Below are 17,301 nucleotides of genomic sequence, written 5' to 3' on the forward strand. Positions count from 1 at the left end.
CCACATTTATGCAAAACGGTCATGGAAAATTTCAACAAAAGAGTGCATATGTGCCAGCAAAGCCGTGGAGGCCATTTACCCGATATGCTATTCCATACATAACCCTATACTGTATACTTTATGAATCAATAAAAAATTTACAATTTTTAATTATAAACCTGTGTTTTCTATCAAAATTACTTCTTGCGTGAATTTTGGGACACCCTTTATCTACGCTGTATTTGCTTGTTAGTCACTTAGTAGCTGTCTCCGTTATCAGACTGACTTTTGCAGTACGGCAATGCTTGTGTTCAAGTAACCCTTATTCTACCTGCAGTGATGCTGCCAATTTGGATATGCCAAAAAGAAGCCATAAAGTGCATGTTTGTGTAGGAAAAAGCATAGAATTTACAGGATTCTGTACTATCCTTGGTTTCAGGTATCTACTGGGGGGTCTTGGACTGTATCCTCAGTGGATAAAGGGGACTACTGTATCCTCCAATTACTAAAAAGACATATTTCCCAGAGTAAATTAACAAAAGGACATCCTAATTTATAACTGGATCTCCTGTGAGTTTATCATGAAATGAACCCTGTAACCTGATCACATCTGCATGAACCAGCAATGCTAGGTTTCTAGAGGCCCAAGACAACTCCCTCAATTGTTTTTGATGCTCCCATCTCAAAAGCTACAAAACCTCTTTGACATTTAAGTCTGGGCTTCTTGTATTACAGAGCAAGAAAAAGCAACTCCACAGCCGGCCCCAGTGGCTAGACAGAAGATACAAGTAGGTAAACTCAAGTCCTATCATTTTATTTGCCAAGATCTCCTCACTTGGAAAAAAACAAAATGGGTTAAATAACAAAGCAGCAAGCCCTATTTTAATGTTTTTCTGTCAGCTCCCTTTCATCTTTACTAGTGACAACTCTAGTGATGCTTAAGAGCACAACACACCAACACTGGGGTTCTATACAGATTCCACTTGAGGAAAGGACCTTTCCAAAGGAGACTATGCATCAAGCCCCTGGGGGTGGCTGCACTAAATATAAATATGCCTGGGCCTATTTGTTGGTTTCTATCTATCTGAAGAAAGATTACACCCAAGAGTTTCATTTACTTAAACACTCAAAATAAAATCAGCTCCTATTTCGAGATAAGCTCTGTAAGTGACTGAACCTTGAGACCAAGGCCCAATTAATCCAAAGATGGTTAGAATTCTTTCTAGAATCATGCTGAATAATGCACTAATGAGTCTGCTCCCGACTGTGAGGGGTCAAACAGGGGGTCGCCACCAGGTCAACCATGGCTAGAATTTCCAGTATTGTCAGTAAGAGAATCTGGCTTTGTGTCTTCTGAAAGAATGTACTGCAGCATTGAGTACACTCTCTGTCCTTCAGTAAGGTGGCAAAGATCCCAAGCTCATACAGTGAATGGAAGGCCTAAAGCATGTCACAAAGTTCACTTGCAATAAAGCAAATCAATGCAAACTTATGTTGACATCAACAAAGTTCACATGGCAAATTTTTTAAATAATACCCTGTCTTCCTTTCAGTGCAATTGTTAATTCTCTGCATTTACAAATCTTCCTAAGAGATAGAGAGCTACTCTTTCAACTTCTTAGTTCTAATTCAACTTTAAATTAACATGAGGCAGCGCAACTGGCATAGCTCAGTGGTTGAGCATAGACCTATGAACCAGGAGGTCATGGTTCGATTCCCCATTGGGACACATGCCCCAGGGTTATGGGCTAGATCCCATGGGGGCATGCAGGAGGCAACTGATCAATGACTCTCTCTCTTCATTGATGTTTCTATCTCTTTCTCTCTCTTCCTTCCTGAAATTAATAAAAATATATTTTAACTAGGGGCCCAGGGCATGAAATTTGTGCATGGGGGGGGGGTGTCCCTCAACCCAGCCTGCACCCTCTCCAATTGGGGACCCCTGGCTCCTAACCACTCACCTGCCTGCCTGATCGCCCCTAACTGCCCTGCCCTGCTGGCCTGATCTTGCCCCTAACTGCTCTCCCCTGCCGGCCTGATCACCCCTAACTGCCTCTGCCTGCCTGATCACCTCTAACTGCCCTCCCCTGCCGGCCTGATCTTGCCCCCAACTGCCCTCCTCTGCCGGCCTGGTCACCCCTAACAGCCTCTGCCTCGGCCCCCATCACCATGGCTTTGTCTGGAAGGAAGTCGGACATCCGGAATATGGCCCATCAACTGGTCTAATTAGCATATTTCACTTTTATTAGTATAGATAGATTATATAGGATAGGATTGCTTAAATGGGGGGGGGGGAGTCTTTTTCAGCAGGAGGAGATGCTCTTGGCAGACAAAAATACATAATCCCTATATCTGGACTGATAGCCAGCCATATGCACTATACTGCCAAACTGGTCATTAAAAAATTGAACCGCTTTCTTACACCTTACACTAAACAGCTGTTGCCCTTAAAACCCTTCCTCAGCCCCCACCTTAGGTTCTGCCTTTGCAGTTCACCCAGATTAGATTCTGATTGGTTGATTTCTATGCCAGTCAGCGTCAATAGCTCCGCCTCCAAGGCAGCCCTTGGCTCCTCGCAGTTCACCCAGATTTGGTTCTAATTGGCCGGTTTCTATGCCAGTCAGTGTCTCCAGCCCTATCTCTGGGCCTGATCAGCAGCCACCCCAGGCTGCTGACGAGCGGGCTGAACTGCTGACCTCTCGGGGGGGGGGGGGGGGGGGGGGGGGGGGGGGGGGGGGGGGGGGGGGGGGGGGGGGGGGGGGGGGGGGGGGGGGGGGGGGGGGGGGGGGGGGGGGGGGGGGGGGGGGGGGGGGGGGGGGGGGGGGGGGGGGGGGGGAGGCACGGCTGCTGGCGAGGCCCAGAGAGAGAGAGGCAAGGGCTGATCAACAGTTGCCACAAAGGCTGGGGATCAGACCCTGCTCTCTCTGGGCCTTGCTAGCAGCCACGGCAGCTGCTGATCAGCCCCATCTCTCCCCCCCCCCCCCCCCCCCGCTTTTCCTGCCTGTGTCATTTGCAAAAACACCTCAGGAATAGAATAACTAAGGTTTGAGACTGAAAGAGGAAAACCCCTAGGTAAAACCAGGACCTCCTTTAGAAGAATGGGAATGGGAGATTGTAACCCTTGGGCATTGATAATACTGGTCCTGTCACACTTTCCAAAGGCCAGTGTCTCTAGATCAGCACTAAATTATGTCACCTATACATGCCCTCAAATTACACATTAGTGTCATGTGCATGTGAAATATTATATTTCAGGCCCCAGGAACTCTTATTTTCATGGATTTTACCCAGCATCTTATCACACATACTATGACAAAATTAATTAAATATACTTTTAAACTGTGTAATAAGAGGTTATTTGTAATTTTGCTTTTTAAGTAATTTACAGTTCTGGCGTTCAGTTGTCCCTTCAGTCATTTTGGACGTTACAGACCCTGGCTCTTTATATATATAGATTAATTAGTTAATTAACATGAGGCATCTATATATATAAAAGCCTAAGCAACCAAAAGACCAAACGACTGGTCAACCGATCGCTATGACATACACTGACCACCAGGGGGCAGACGCTCAATGCAGGAGCTGCTCCCTGGTGATCAGTGCACTCCCACAGTGGGAGCGCCGCTCTGCTGAACGACGCTCAGCTGACCGACGGGCACCAGATACCGGACTCAGGGCTGGCAAGCGCAGCTGTGGCAGCGCAAGCCTCTCCCGCCTCCGCAGCAGGGCTACCAAGTGGCAGTGGTGGCAGGTGCAGCGGGGCCAGGATGAGCGGGAGCGGCTCAGGGCCTGGCCCAGACTCAGGCTCCTCCCTGGCCGCCTGCTGCTTCGCGCATTACTACATCTCTTGAGGGGTGTCGGACAGCCGGTTTCGGCCCAATCCCCACAGGTCAGGCCCTGGATCGGGCCAAAACCACCAGTCCAACATCCCCCAAGGGGTCCTGTATTGCGAGAGGGCACAGGCCAGGCTGAGGGACCACACTGGTGACAAATCCATGCACCAGGCCTCTAGTTAAATAATAATAACTGAAAATTTTAGAATGGCCTCAATTCTTTTTCCCAAAAGAAATACCTGACAGACATAACATTCATTTATGTGGAAAACCAATAATATTAAAAACCTAATTCTAGATTATATGCTTATCGACAGTCAATTCTTTGTAGATGCTAAACCAGAATCATTCTTTGGATCTCCCTCACAATGAGCAAAAAGCTTCCCTACCAACTTGGACACAGATTATCCCAAATTAAAACACTGATTTTTTTGCCATTTTGCCCTTTCTAGTTTCAGAGAATCACTATCACAGTATGGGCCAGGAGAAGGACGGCCAAATATACCATCTAACAAAATTATTTATTCTGGTTTAATGGCAACTTAAAATATCACAAAATGTACCTAAAATAATGCACAAAGTTAGTCATGATTTTAAATGAGTAATGTCTACTGCTAAAGATAAAAAACAACAGCAACAAAAATAATCTTCTAAAAAATGTACATTTAAGAAAGAGTAAGATTGGGAACATTTCAAGCATATCTGCCCACTCCCAACTGACACTACAATTTTTATTATTTTTCTCAAACACTCTAAAACACTGAACAGAGGGTGCAGCTTGCATAAAATGATGAACAAAATAATGTATCACATTCCTTTATAATACTTGAAAATAGTAGTAGCATTCACGCTGTAATTTCATACTATCATCTACAGTATTTTCATCAAACCATGAAAAATGGTTGTACAGAAACCAGCAGCCTCAGTGTCTCCATCTAAGCCACATTTTATTTTTAACTGTGTGTGTGTGTGTGTGTGTGTGTGTGTGTGTGTGTGAGATTCTTCCTTCCTTGAAATGCTTGTTGAAATGCAGGTAGTAGTGGCCAATAAAAAAAGACCTGTCAGCTCAAAACTGCATCTTGTATTAAGCTAAACCACAGTAAGAGTAGGAAACCTACTCCAAGTGTCAGAGCAAGGACTATATAAATGGAAATTAATCAATATCCTAAAAAAAAGAAATCCCAGATAGCAAAATATGAATACCTGGTTGTGCCCATGGCTGCTGTGAGAGAGTGTACTTGGGTCCTCCCTGACTGGCCATTGTTTTCAATGCTGAAACCTAGTAAAAGAGACAAAAAAAAGTTTCATTTCATTGATGACAAATTAAACTAGTACTTCTCTCAAAAGATATTTACCACTATTTAAACCTACCTATATGTAGTCTATACATATAAAAGCCTAAGAGACCATTACGACCGAACAACCGGAATGACCAGACAACCAGCCGGTAGCTATGACGCACACTGACCCAGACCTTGCTGCCGGGGCCCTGACAGCCTCAAATCTGGTTCACCTGCACCCTGGATGCAGACAGGAGGAAGGAGGAAGCCCGATTCCTCATGGAATCAGCCGTTGGCTAGCTTGCTGCTGGGGCCATGATAGCCCCAAATCCGGTTTACCCACAACCTGGACTCAGACAGGAGGGAGCGGGGAGCCCGATTCCTCACAGAATCAGCCGTTGGACAGCGTGCTGCTGGGGCCCTGACAGCCCTGAATCTGGTTCACCCGCACCCCAGACCCAGACAGGGCAAGGTGGCCCCGTTCAGCCCTGATCACTGGTCAGGCCTAGGAACTCCACCTGTGCATGAATTCGTGCACCGGGCCTCTAGTTAAAACATAATGAGTCTGGCCGGTGTTACTCATGGTTGAGTGTTGACTTATGAACCAGGAGGCCATAGTTTGATTCCAGGTCAGGGCACATGCTTAGGTGGCAGGCTTCATCCCCAGTGGAGGCAAGTGCAGGAGGCAGTCAATCAATGATTCTCTCTCATCATTGATGTTTGTATCCCTCTCTCCCTCTCCCTTCCTCTCTGAAATCAATAAAAATATTTTTTAAAAAATAAGTCTTCTAACAACCTAAGAATGTTCTCTACATACTCACACATTTTATTTTACTATGCAAGCCCATATCCTATGTAATAAAAGCCTAATATGCTAAGTGTCCAGTCGTCCGGTCATCAGTTCAACCAATCAAAGCGTAATATGCTAATGATATGCTAAGGCCACTCAACCACTAGCTATGATGTGCACTGACCACCAGGGGGCAGACAGTCGCCCGGTTGACCAGTAGCCATGACATACACTGACCACCAGGGGGCAGACACTCCAACCGGTAGGTTAGCTTGCTGCTGGGGTCCAGCTAATCGGGACAGGGCAAGATAGGCCGGACACACCCTGGAGCCCTCCCGCAATCCCTCCTCAGCTGGCCAACCTCTCACATCTCTCCCCAGCCCTGATCGTGCACCGGTGGGGGCCCTTGGCCAGGCCTGCGCCCTCTCGCAATCCGGGACACCTTGGGGGTTATCAGAGAGCCAGTTTCAACCTGATCCCGCAGGCCAGGCCGAGGGACCCCACTAGTGCATGAATTCATGCACCAGACCTCTAGTATATTTATAAAATCAGTCCAAGCTTAAAACAAGCTGAGGACATTTTGTTGATGAGACTTACATCCAAATGGTAAGTACTGACACCTAAAAGCATACATCCAAATGAAAGATCAAATACTGTTTCCTTTCTGTACCTATGGATGCCGTTTTTCTTACAATCATTTATCAAGGTGCAAGCACTGGTTGCCTTATAAAATGCCAACTATAATAAAAAAGGCACAAAAAACTTCACTTACAGATTTGCTTTTAAAAAATCATTTTAGCCCGGCCAGTGTGGCTGGAGTGGTTCAGCATCGACCTACGAACCAGGAGGGCACAGTTCAATTCCCAATCAGGGCACATGCCTGGGTTGTGGGCTCAATCCCCAATGTGGGCGTACAGGAAGAAGCCAATCAATGATTCTCTCTAATCACTGATATTTCTATCTCTCTCTCCCTCTCCCTTCCTCTCTGAAATCAATAAAAATATATTTATTATAAAAAATTAAAAATCATTTTTTAAAGTTTTTCAATACAACACTCACTAGGAAAAAGGGAAAATTTGCTCCACAAATTCTAAGAAGCCATGTCTTAAATGATCACATATATCTGTGAACTCTAGTGCTTACATTTCATGCTTGTGTGTGTGTGTATGCATGTTTGGGCATGCACATGTGTATATGGTATATATCTTTACCTCTAACTCACTCTATGCCAACAGGGCAGGGGAAGACCTAAATTTGGAGTAAGATAACATAAAAGGGATGCTCAGTCCTCTACTAAATATGTTGACTGGAAACTCAATGAGGAGCAGTGAAGGGCCAGAGTTGGAAAAGGAAAAATGAGGTACCATAGAATAAGAAGAGGGGATGGAATTGTCTTCTCAATGATGACTAGAGGAGGGTCTTTCCTTCACAAATCCCACAGTGAGGAGAGTATAAAAGAGATGCATTAAAAAAAAAAGAGAGAGAGAGAGAGAAAGAGATGCATGAACCCTTACTGGTCTGGCTCAGTTGGTTGTGTGTCTGGTCAGGGCACATGCCGGGGTTTAGGACTTGATCCCCAGTAGGGGGCGTGCAGGAGGCAGTTGGTCGATGTTTCACTCTCACATCAATGTTTCTCTCTCCCCCTCTTCCTTCCTCTCTCTCTTAAAATCAATAAAAAAAAATTTTTTTAAAGATGCAGACTGCCCTACCCGGTTTGGCTCAGTGGATAGAGCGTCGGCCTGCGAACTGAAAGGTCCCGGGTTCGATTCCGGTCAAGGGCACATGCCTGGGTTGTGGGCTTGATCCCTAGTGGGGGACTTGCAGGAGGCAGCCTATCCATGATTCTCTCTCATCGTGGATGTTTCTATCTCTCTCTCTCCCTCTTCCTTCCTCTCTGAAATCAATAAAAATATATTTTTTAAAAAAAAAAAGATGCATGACCAGCTTAGCTATATTTAGGTCCCACTATAGACACGCAGTATGTTCATGGAGAACCATTATATAATTCAGACTTGGGATACATATTTCTACATAAGCCTCTAATTTTTAAAAAATGTTCATCATGTCCAGAGTCTTTTAAAATGCACAACTGTATAGTACTACCAGATTTATCAAACTTATACTAATGTCAGCTTAGAGAATCACATCAGTCAATTTTCATTCTCTTGATTTCAAGGAAACTGTACTTTTCTAGAAAAACCCTTTAATCCTAGATTTCATCATAATCAGCTTGTTTCTATGGGAAGTTTCATTCTGCTGATGTTATTACAAAATATTCATCTACAATATTTCCCACTAGTATTAATGTGGAATCTTCTCCCAAAAATACAGGGTGGGGCGAAAGTAGGTTTATAGCTCTGAGTACACAAAACAGGTTATTTTTGTATTATTATTTGTTAATTATTGTATTATTTTCCATACAAACAACTATAAACCTACTTTTGCCCTACCCTGTACAAACTATAATCTACAAGCTGGTTTTACATTAGTAAAAACTATGATGACTTATGAATAAATTACCAAGTATCAATATCTGTACCATTTTTTAAAAGTTGAAACCTAGGAGGAAAACATTTCCACCATCTCTTTTTAAATTTACATGGTAGAGAACTCTCTCTCTCTCTCTCTCTCTCCCCCCAAATACGTGATATGAGTAGACTAAAAGCCACTAAACAGTAACATGCCCCAACAATAAATAAAGAGTAGTTTGACTGATTTAACATTTCTATGTTTGCTTTTTTGGTAATTATTGTTTTTTAAAACTAATCTATTCTGTTTTTATCACAGGCTCAGGTATTAGTGTTAATGCCTGCAACAAGTCACTAATGAACAATTTGCTTAGCTATCTCCTGGTAATTTCATAGATACATCTTGTCTCCCAGTTAAGACTTACTTAAGTAAATTTGAGAGAAAAGTCTGTGATACTTCTATTCTTTTTATGACGTTTTCTAATACAAGTCTGGACAAGCAGTAAAGGCTCAATAAAGTAAAGTTAATTTCAAGACTTTTTAAACATCTTTATGAGGAAAGTCCTAAGTAAAAACACTTAAATTTTTTTAATGATTAGATTGTAACAGGAAAGTCAAAATAGTCATGATCTGAATTTTTCAGTGGCTGGCATTAGATAGTTAATGGATTTTAGCTAGGAGACAGAGAAATACAGATGATTATAAACTCATATATCTAGTGATTAACAATGAGCCCTGACCAATGTTGCTAAATGGTTAGAGCATCTGCCTGTACACTGTAGGGTCTTTGGTTCGATTCCTGATCAAGGGCACGTACCTGGGTTGCAGGTATGATCCCCAACCCTCAACCCCAGTCAGGGCTCACGAGGGAGGCAACCAATCAATGTGTCTCCTTCACACCGATCTTTCTCTCTTTCTCTCTCTCTCTCCCACTTCCCTTCCACTCTCTAAAAATCAATGGAAAAAATATCCTCCAGTGAGGGTTAACAACAACAACAAAAAACACAATGCAATGATACAAAATCAATTTTCAATTATCCGTGCAAAGGGAAGGGAGAAATAGCATGTAAAACAAAGAGGAAAATAGTTCACCCACTTACCAGGAAGCCCTGATAAGCAGGACTGCCATGCAGGTGCTAATCTAGGAAGGAAAAGTGAGAGTCCCAGACCACATGCAGATACTCTCAATGAGGACAACGTAACACAGGTACCCAGAGGTCTGCTATAAGCAGTTTTTATCTAAAAGTTCAAAACAAAAAGCTTCTATTAAAAGAAACAAGGTGATGTCCTAGACGAAATCATTAAGACTTAGGCTCACTATCTCTTTCTGCCAGAGTTTCACAAGAGAGTAATTAATTGAAAAATAAATCTAGGGAAGAATTCAAAATTACTTTACCAAATATGCACCAAGGTCTATACCTTTGTCATGAACTCCTCCAGCTGCTCTACAAACTGCTTGGTCTGCTGTTGAATGAACTGTTCACAGGCCGATTTCAGATGACGGTCTACATCTTTTTTAGAGTCAAGATAATGTTCTCTTATCTCAGGAGTGCCCTAAAAAAGACAATTTCCTCCTGCTTTTGCGTGCTTAAAAATTACCAGATATGTAAAGAATGCAGTTTATCTCCCACCACAAACGAAACAGATTCCTTCTTACCTCCAACAAGAACTCTATCAAGGCGTTGTTGCTATTCAGCCTAAAAAATCTTGGAACAGTCATAGGGTTCAGGATTTTAAATGCTGCATCTGTGAAACAAATTACTCATCCAGTGAATATGTACAATTTCAAAAGAAAAACTGAGTTACTGTTTCAGAGTGTTAATAACATACACTAGTTCTCTATTACCACAAAGCAAGAACAGTTTCGTTTTCACCAACTCATCTCCACGATGACATTGAGATTAGTGCCAAGATGGCCACAGTACCCACATATCGTTATTTTTCTAGAAGTCAGAAATGCAAAATGACTACTAAACTTAACTATTCACTTATAGAAAAAAAGAAAAATGATAAATGGTAATCGATACCTGAAAATTTCACTGCTTTACTCTTATAATGCTTAATAGTTTGTTTTTTGAAATATTCATATACTTACCCAGCTTCTTTTGTTAAGATCCTGGCTGGCACAGAAATTTATTCATTTGAAGTAGAGTGAATAAACTAATGTGTCAGCCAGAAAGAAAACACCAAAAGGACATATTTACCCCTTAACCTCCAGACCAACTAGATCTATATGAAGTATTAATCGAGGTCTCATTGATGTTCAAATGCAATAAGATATAACATTAGTCATGAAAGGTTAGAGGCTTAAAAGTAAAGATAGCAAGTATTATTAAGGGATAATCAGAAAAGACCATTTTTTTTTGTTTGTTTTGCTTTGCCAGAGAGACTGGAGAAAGCAAAGCATGCAATGCTTCCAACTGTAGTTTTACCGCAATTGCACTTACTGACCTGAACCTGATCTTACTGAAAAAGAACTTGCTATCAGATCCAGTGTTCAGAGTAAGGCTTTAGTAAATGCCTCTTTGTGTCTGCTCTCTTTCCTACAAGATACCTGACAAAGTGACTGCAATAAACAGAATCAAATCAGCATATGGTAGAATTACATATACTTTAGAAAAAACATACTTTAAACCAATATTTGCCAAAATTTTAGGGTATTTCATTTTCTCACACCTCAGTGGATCTATACTAGAGCCCAGCAGCAACAAATTATGAACTTTAAAAAGTGAAAGAAAGTAGATCAGCCCTGCTTTATCCCACCACTACAATAAAGTAAGGACTCTCAGTGCCTGGCATTCTTCAAGGTTAAGAGCACTATTCCCACATCTCACACTGAAAAGAAAGAAGAAAATCAACTAGAATGGTTGAGAGACAGAAGCTTCTGAGGAGAATAAGCTCTAGAAAAACTATGCATTCTCTGAGGATAAAAGCCAGGAAATTGGGCTGCTGTTTAAAAAAAAAATCACCAAGTATATGAATAACACACAAGTTTACTATCCAAATTCCAACAGAACCAAAGAGCATTCTTTGTGGTGGAAAGACGAGAGCATTAAGGAAAAAAAAAGAACAAACTGTTTTAATATGACTCATGATGAGACCACGTTGGTTCTCAGGTGAGTTAAATCAAGTCTACTAATTTATAGACACAGTCATTAGGGAACGACCTACTACTACCCTTGGAAATCCTATATTTGGAGTTCCACTGAACCACAAAATACAGAAAATAATTTGAGTGACTGAATTTTCTCAATTCCCCCAAGACATAAGAGAGAAGTTCATTCATCACATAAATGAATGGCTTAAGTCATTAGAGCTGAATTCTTTTGAAAATGATTAAGAAAAGATGACGTTTAGGTAATTTTGTAAGTAATTAAGAAAAATGAAGGATATGTGTGGTATACTCTTCACTGCTTAAGGTCAACATCTTAAAAAATAACTACTTTGATCTTTTAGAAATCATCACTTATTAATTCAGAGACAAATGATTAAGATAGATGAGGCATCTTTCCCAAAATGATCCTATATTACCAACTCAAGATCCTATCTACATTACTTAACAACCAACTGATTTAACAATAACACCACTTACATTAAACACCATAAGCTTACAAAGCACTTTACATATATTTTCATTCTTAATGATCTTAATTGATTTGATAACCTGGTAAAGGTATCATGATATGTTGATTATGCTCATTTTACCTGGCATAGGAAAGCTAAGACACCTATTCAAGATCACGCAAGAGCCAGGAAATATTGAGCCAGAAACAGAACCCGACTTTTTCAGACTCAGATAAATATTCTTCCCTTTACCCAGATGCTTTCTGAATGTTAATGGACTGACAAACTCAATGTTTAAAGCCATCCCAATTAGCTGACACTGTAGGTAGCTGTTATACTGATCTTTCATTTTTTAACTGGTTATGGTAGTACGTGGCAGAGTCTAAGAGAGGTAATGATATATTACAAACTGAAATGCTCAGATATAGTTCCCTTCATAAAGGAAATACAGCAAGTTAGATGTAATTAGGATGCTCAGTTTAGTATAAACAAGTGACATGCTTAGCAAGCACAGCATGCAAAAAAATTGCAGATGAACATAAAATAAACCTATACCCTGTGCTGATACATTTGGACAGGTCAAACACACCCAACTGTGCCAGCCAGGACAATAAAGTACCTCTAGTTTTCTTGAGGTCCAGGGAAATTTCCTTAATGGTGAATTCAGTGTGAAATGGAGCAATTTGTTCACGAAGAATCAACAGATGCTTTATTAAAAAAAGTTGTCCATCAATCTGAGTCTAAATAAGACAGAAAATGTATGTTATCAGATTAAATAAAAATATGAACATATAAAATACATATGTTATTAATCAATATTAACCTAAGTTTATGAGCCCTAACCTAACTTTTTTACTCTTAGCATAACTTTATGGCACCAACACTCCTTTGTTGTGCAACGAATTCTCCCCATATTATACAGATTAGAATTATCTGGAAAAATCTTGCTGCAAACTGTTACTAACACTGTTACCAGCTCTACTTAGCATATTCTAGAAAGTAAATCTGACAGAAGGTTGTAAAGCAACACAGAAAGAGAAATCAAACGTATTTTAACTTGGTGCAAAAGCAGAAGAGAACACCAGCACAGAGCAGGAAGTAAAACAAAAGTTCAAAGTGCGAGCACAATTCCGTCCTCCCGTGCCTTTCTAGCTTCTCTTCAGTAATGCAGCGTTCACTATTGGATCAAAGTGGTTTCAAAATCCAGAACATCAGAAATACTCATATTTATACAAAAGTACAAAAGGAGCCTCCAAATGTACAATGATTTGGGCTTGCCATTTTGGATTATCCTGCCACCAACAGAGCACTGGCAACCTATACCCCTGAAAGTCTCTGCATCTCCTTTTGTCCTCTCAGGACCCATCCACAAGAGTCTGTGATTCTGCCTTAGTTCTCAAAGCCCTGACCTAATCATAGCTCTCACTTCAGAAAAGAGTCTCTACAAAACAAGAGCAAGGCTGGTTGCTGCTCCTCAAAATAGAATCCTACCTTGAAAATATTTCAATGAAATTATACTACACTAGAGGCCTGGTGCACAAAATTCACGCACTTGGGGGGGGGGGCATCCCTCAGCCTGGCCTGCACCCTCTCACAGTCTGGAGCCCTCAGGGATGTCCAACAAGACCTGTACACCTACTGATTGATGTTGAACTCAGGATCCATTTTGCTTGATTGTCTCTACTTGTATGCTAATGATATTAGTCATAATAATAGTTACTAGTATATTTGCCCTAGCCGGTTTGGCTCAGTGGATAGAGTGTCGGCCTGTGGACCAAAGGGTCCCGGGTTTGATTCCAGTCAAGGGCACGTACCTCAGTTGCAGGTTCCTCCTCGGCCTGGGGCCCTGGTCTGGGCTTGTGCAGGAGGCAACCAATCGATGTGCTTCTCTCACCTCAATACTTCTCTCTATCTTTCCCTCTCTCTTCTACTCTCTCTAAAATTCAATGGAAAAATATCCTTGGGTGAGAACTTAAAAAAGTAATAATAATAATAGTTATACTTGTTCTTTATGTTTTTGTATATAGTTCAACTGTTATGATGACTGAACATGTATAAGATCACTGTTAAGCCCAGCCAGTATGGCTCAGTGGTTGAGCATCAACCTATGAACCAGGAGGTCACAGTTCAATTCCCAGTCAGGGCATATGCCTGGGTTGCAGGCTCAATCTCCAGTAAAGGGCGTGTAGAAGGTAGCTGATTGATGATTCTCTCTTATCATTAATGCTTCTATCTCTCTCTCCCTCTCCCTTCCTCTCTCTGAAATCAACTAAAAATATATAGAGATATTAAAGTACTTTTTAAAAAAATCACTGTTATACTCTTTTCATGGCTTATGTAAATGTTATACTAGATGCCAAATACAGAAAAATAGACAGAACTTGGCAATTAGGCAAAACTCAAACATGAGAGTTCACAGAATAGAAATGATCCAGTGTTTTATTCACAATGAAGCCCATATGACCTAACTACCTTCCATTTAACTGTCCTTTCCTTTTTTGCGAAAAATTCAGCCTCAACTCAGATCCCAAGATTATGGTATTGCCTCATCCCCAATAGTCAATAAGAGAACATCGACACTGAGCCTTCTTAGGAATGAGCATTTCTAGCGCTGTGAGACTACACTGTCCAACCAAAAGGTTGGTCATCAATGCATCCTTTGGATTGATTTATAACCAAAAGGGGGAACTGTGGACCAAAAAAAGGGGGTTCAATGGAAAGTAACCTCAGGATCATCTGATCATAAAATCCTAACCAGGAAGGTCATAATGGGTAGTTATGCCCCAAGAATACAACTTCTTTACTAAAGGGCTTATTTTTGTCTTAAAGTCCTGTGCCTTGTTTCTGTGAATCTAGATGAACATACTTTAAAATGCCTCTTTCCAGACTCCTCTTTCTAAGATGTAACCACCCTCAAGAGAGCAAATAATCTTCTGTCCAATAATCCAATCCTCACCTTGCTTTCTCCCACCTCCATGTAATCTTCCCTTACATACCTTTCTTAATTTCAAATGCATAAAAGAAACTGCAAAACTTCTTTTTCAGAGCATTTGAGAACTTACTCCCTGACATATGTCATCAGTTTGGCTCAAATAAACTTTTTTTTTTAAAGCTGAAAGGCAAAAGTATACAAACTCAGCCATGAAAATAAATTCGCTAATGCTTACCAAACTGAGGGCTCCCTCATACATATTTACACCCCTTATAATATGTAGAAAACAGAATGAGATAAAAGAGGCAATGAGGGCAAAGACTGACTAATCAAAAGGCTCTTAGCTCCTCCCTTAAAAAAAGAGGTACAAGAGGACATAAACATATGAACTTTTTCTAAATTAGGATTTTTTTTCCCTCCTAATCCAATAAATGCATGCTCATTGTAGAAAATTTGAAAAGTTAAATAATAGTGTAGGGGAAAGGAGGAAAAATCCATAGTCACTCAAAAGCTTTCAATGTTACATTTTTCTAATGTATGTTTTCATTACATACTTATTTATATTTCACCTATTATAAAAAATATGGCCCTGGCCAGTGCTGCTAAGTGTTTAGAGCTTTGGCCAGCATACCGAAGGGGTGCAGGTTCAATTCCCGGTCAAGGGCACATCCCTGGGTTGCAGGGTTGCAGGTTTAATCCCTGGCCGTGGTTGGGGTATGTGCAGGAGGCAACCAATCAATGTGTCTCTCTCACATCAATGTTCCTCTCTTTCTATCTCTCTCTCTCCCCTCTCCCCCTGTCCCTTCCACTCTCTCTAAAATCAAAGGAAAAAATATCCTCTGGTGAGGATTATCAAAATCAGACTTGGAAATACTTTTAAAAACTTAAACCTGCCTGTCTATAACTTAACTTTCCATCCTCTTGTAGTGCCCGTATCAACATGTCATTTCCTTCCCCATTCCATAAATGGGAGAACATAGTGGTCACAAACAAAGGGAGAACTTTCCTAGCAACTGGGTCCCAATCTCTTTTGTGAGAAGGTATTTTTTTAAATTTGTCTAAAGCCTTGAAGTTAGAAATCAAGTTTATAAATCTGGAAGACCAGAAAGGTTAACAAGGTTTGAACACTCCAAGCAGCAAAGAAATCTTAGCTGGAAACCGACACACAGCTCCCTCCCTGTAGGCAGCGGTATTTTAAGTGAAGAGTTAGCAGAGCAACACTTTCAACCATGCTGTACTTCTGGGAAAAATCTCAGGGGCCATGGAAGAAGCACATGGCAGCCGTTTTCAGCCCCGGATCCCTTACTGATTAAAAACTGTAAGTCACAAAGTCATGGCAACAAATAGCCCATGAGCCACAATTGCCTGTCTTCCAAACTAACTGGCTGATTTCCTCCAAGTGAGGCCATTTAAACTATTTAAAACACCAATGTAAAATAAAACATCATTGTAGGTATGATTATAATTTGCTGTGTTTCCTTGAATACCCTGTTTTGGTATTCTAAGGAAAACAGCAATCCAGCACCTCTCTACTTGCTAAGGCTATAACAAGAAACTTTTATCCTATAGAATTTATAACCTAATTATTATTTTTGGTGCTTTAGCAAACTTAGAGTTCTCTTACACAGTATCATCTTTATTTAGCACTACAATGAAATTCTAGCTTCTCTCAAAATTAAGTCATTAATCAAAGAAATCCTCCTGCCAAAATGCCTTTATATGTATGTGCCTATACATAAATGCTGTATTCCCCAATATTATTATAGGTAACAAGGTTTCACCTAACACTTCATCAAACCTTGTTTTTGCTGATAGATTCTGATGCTCCAAGTAACGACTGAATGCAGGCAGACAAGGCTTCCTGTGATAATCCTTGGAACACTGCCCTCTGGTGAAATAAAAGAGAAACATCACCCTGTAGCACTTGACAAACAAAAAAAGACCATAGGTTGAGTACAGGGAGGAATTGAAATCATTTATATTACTGGCAACATTCCTCCTGGAATTTCCTCTTCTAGACCAACCTTTCTAGACCAACACAAAGTTTCGTAATTTGCATTTCTCGAAACACTCATGCGGCTCTTTACTGATATTTCCAGAGCACCTATTTCATGCCAAACTTTGTGCAGGTGCTAGAAGCACAACCAGTGGTGGGGAGACAAGGCTGACGTAGTTCTGACCTTATAGAGCTCTCATTCCAATATAATCTCATGTTGCAGGTTGTTTTTTAAAAATTATAAAGCCAAGCCAGCCAGGGTGGTTCAGTGGTTGAGCATCAACCTGTGAACCAGGAGGTCAAGGTTCGATTCCCGGGCAGGGCACATGCCTGGGTTGCAAGATTGATCCCCAGTGGGGGGCATGCAGGAGGCAGCCAATCAATGATTCTCTCTCATCATTGATGTTTCTAATCTCTCTCTCTCCCTCTTCCTTCCTCTCTGAAATCAATAAAATAAAA

General features: G+C 41.0%; 1 protein-coding gene across 1 annotated transcript in view; it reads right to left on the bottom strand.

The window, feature by feature from the left end:
• COG3 (component of oligomeric golgi complex 3) overlaps positions 1–17,301 on the bottom strand; it is a 79,901-nt gene that overhangs the window by 10,577 nt on the left and 52,023 nt on the right. Inside the window, exons 17-21 of the mRNA XM_005863241.2 lie at positions 16,645–16,734; positions 12,534–12,654; positions 10,008–10,096; positions 9,770–9,904; positions 5,016–5,091 (exon numbers count right to left, since the gene is read on the bottom strand). Of these exons, the coding sequence (XP_005863303.1) occupies positions 5,016–5,091; positions 9,770–9,904; positions 10,008–10,096; positions 12,534–12,654; positions 16,645–16,734 (511 nt within the window). The remainder of the gene's footprint in view (positions 1–5,015; positions 5,092–9,769; positions 9,905–10,007; positions 10,097–12,533; positions 12,655–16,644; positions 16,735–17,301) is intronic.

This window comes from Myotis brandtii, unplaced genomic scaffold (assembly GCF_000412655.1).
Source record: "Myotis brandtii unplaced genomic scaffold, ASM41265v1 scaffold174, whole genome shotgun sequence".
In the NCBI taxonomy this organism is placed as follows: Eukaryota; Metazoa; Chordata; class Mammalia; order Chiroptera; family Vespertilionidae; genus Myotis; species Myotis brandtii.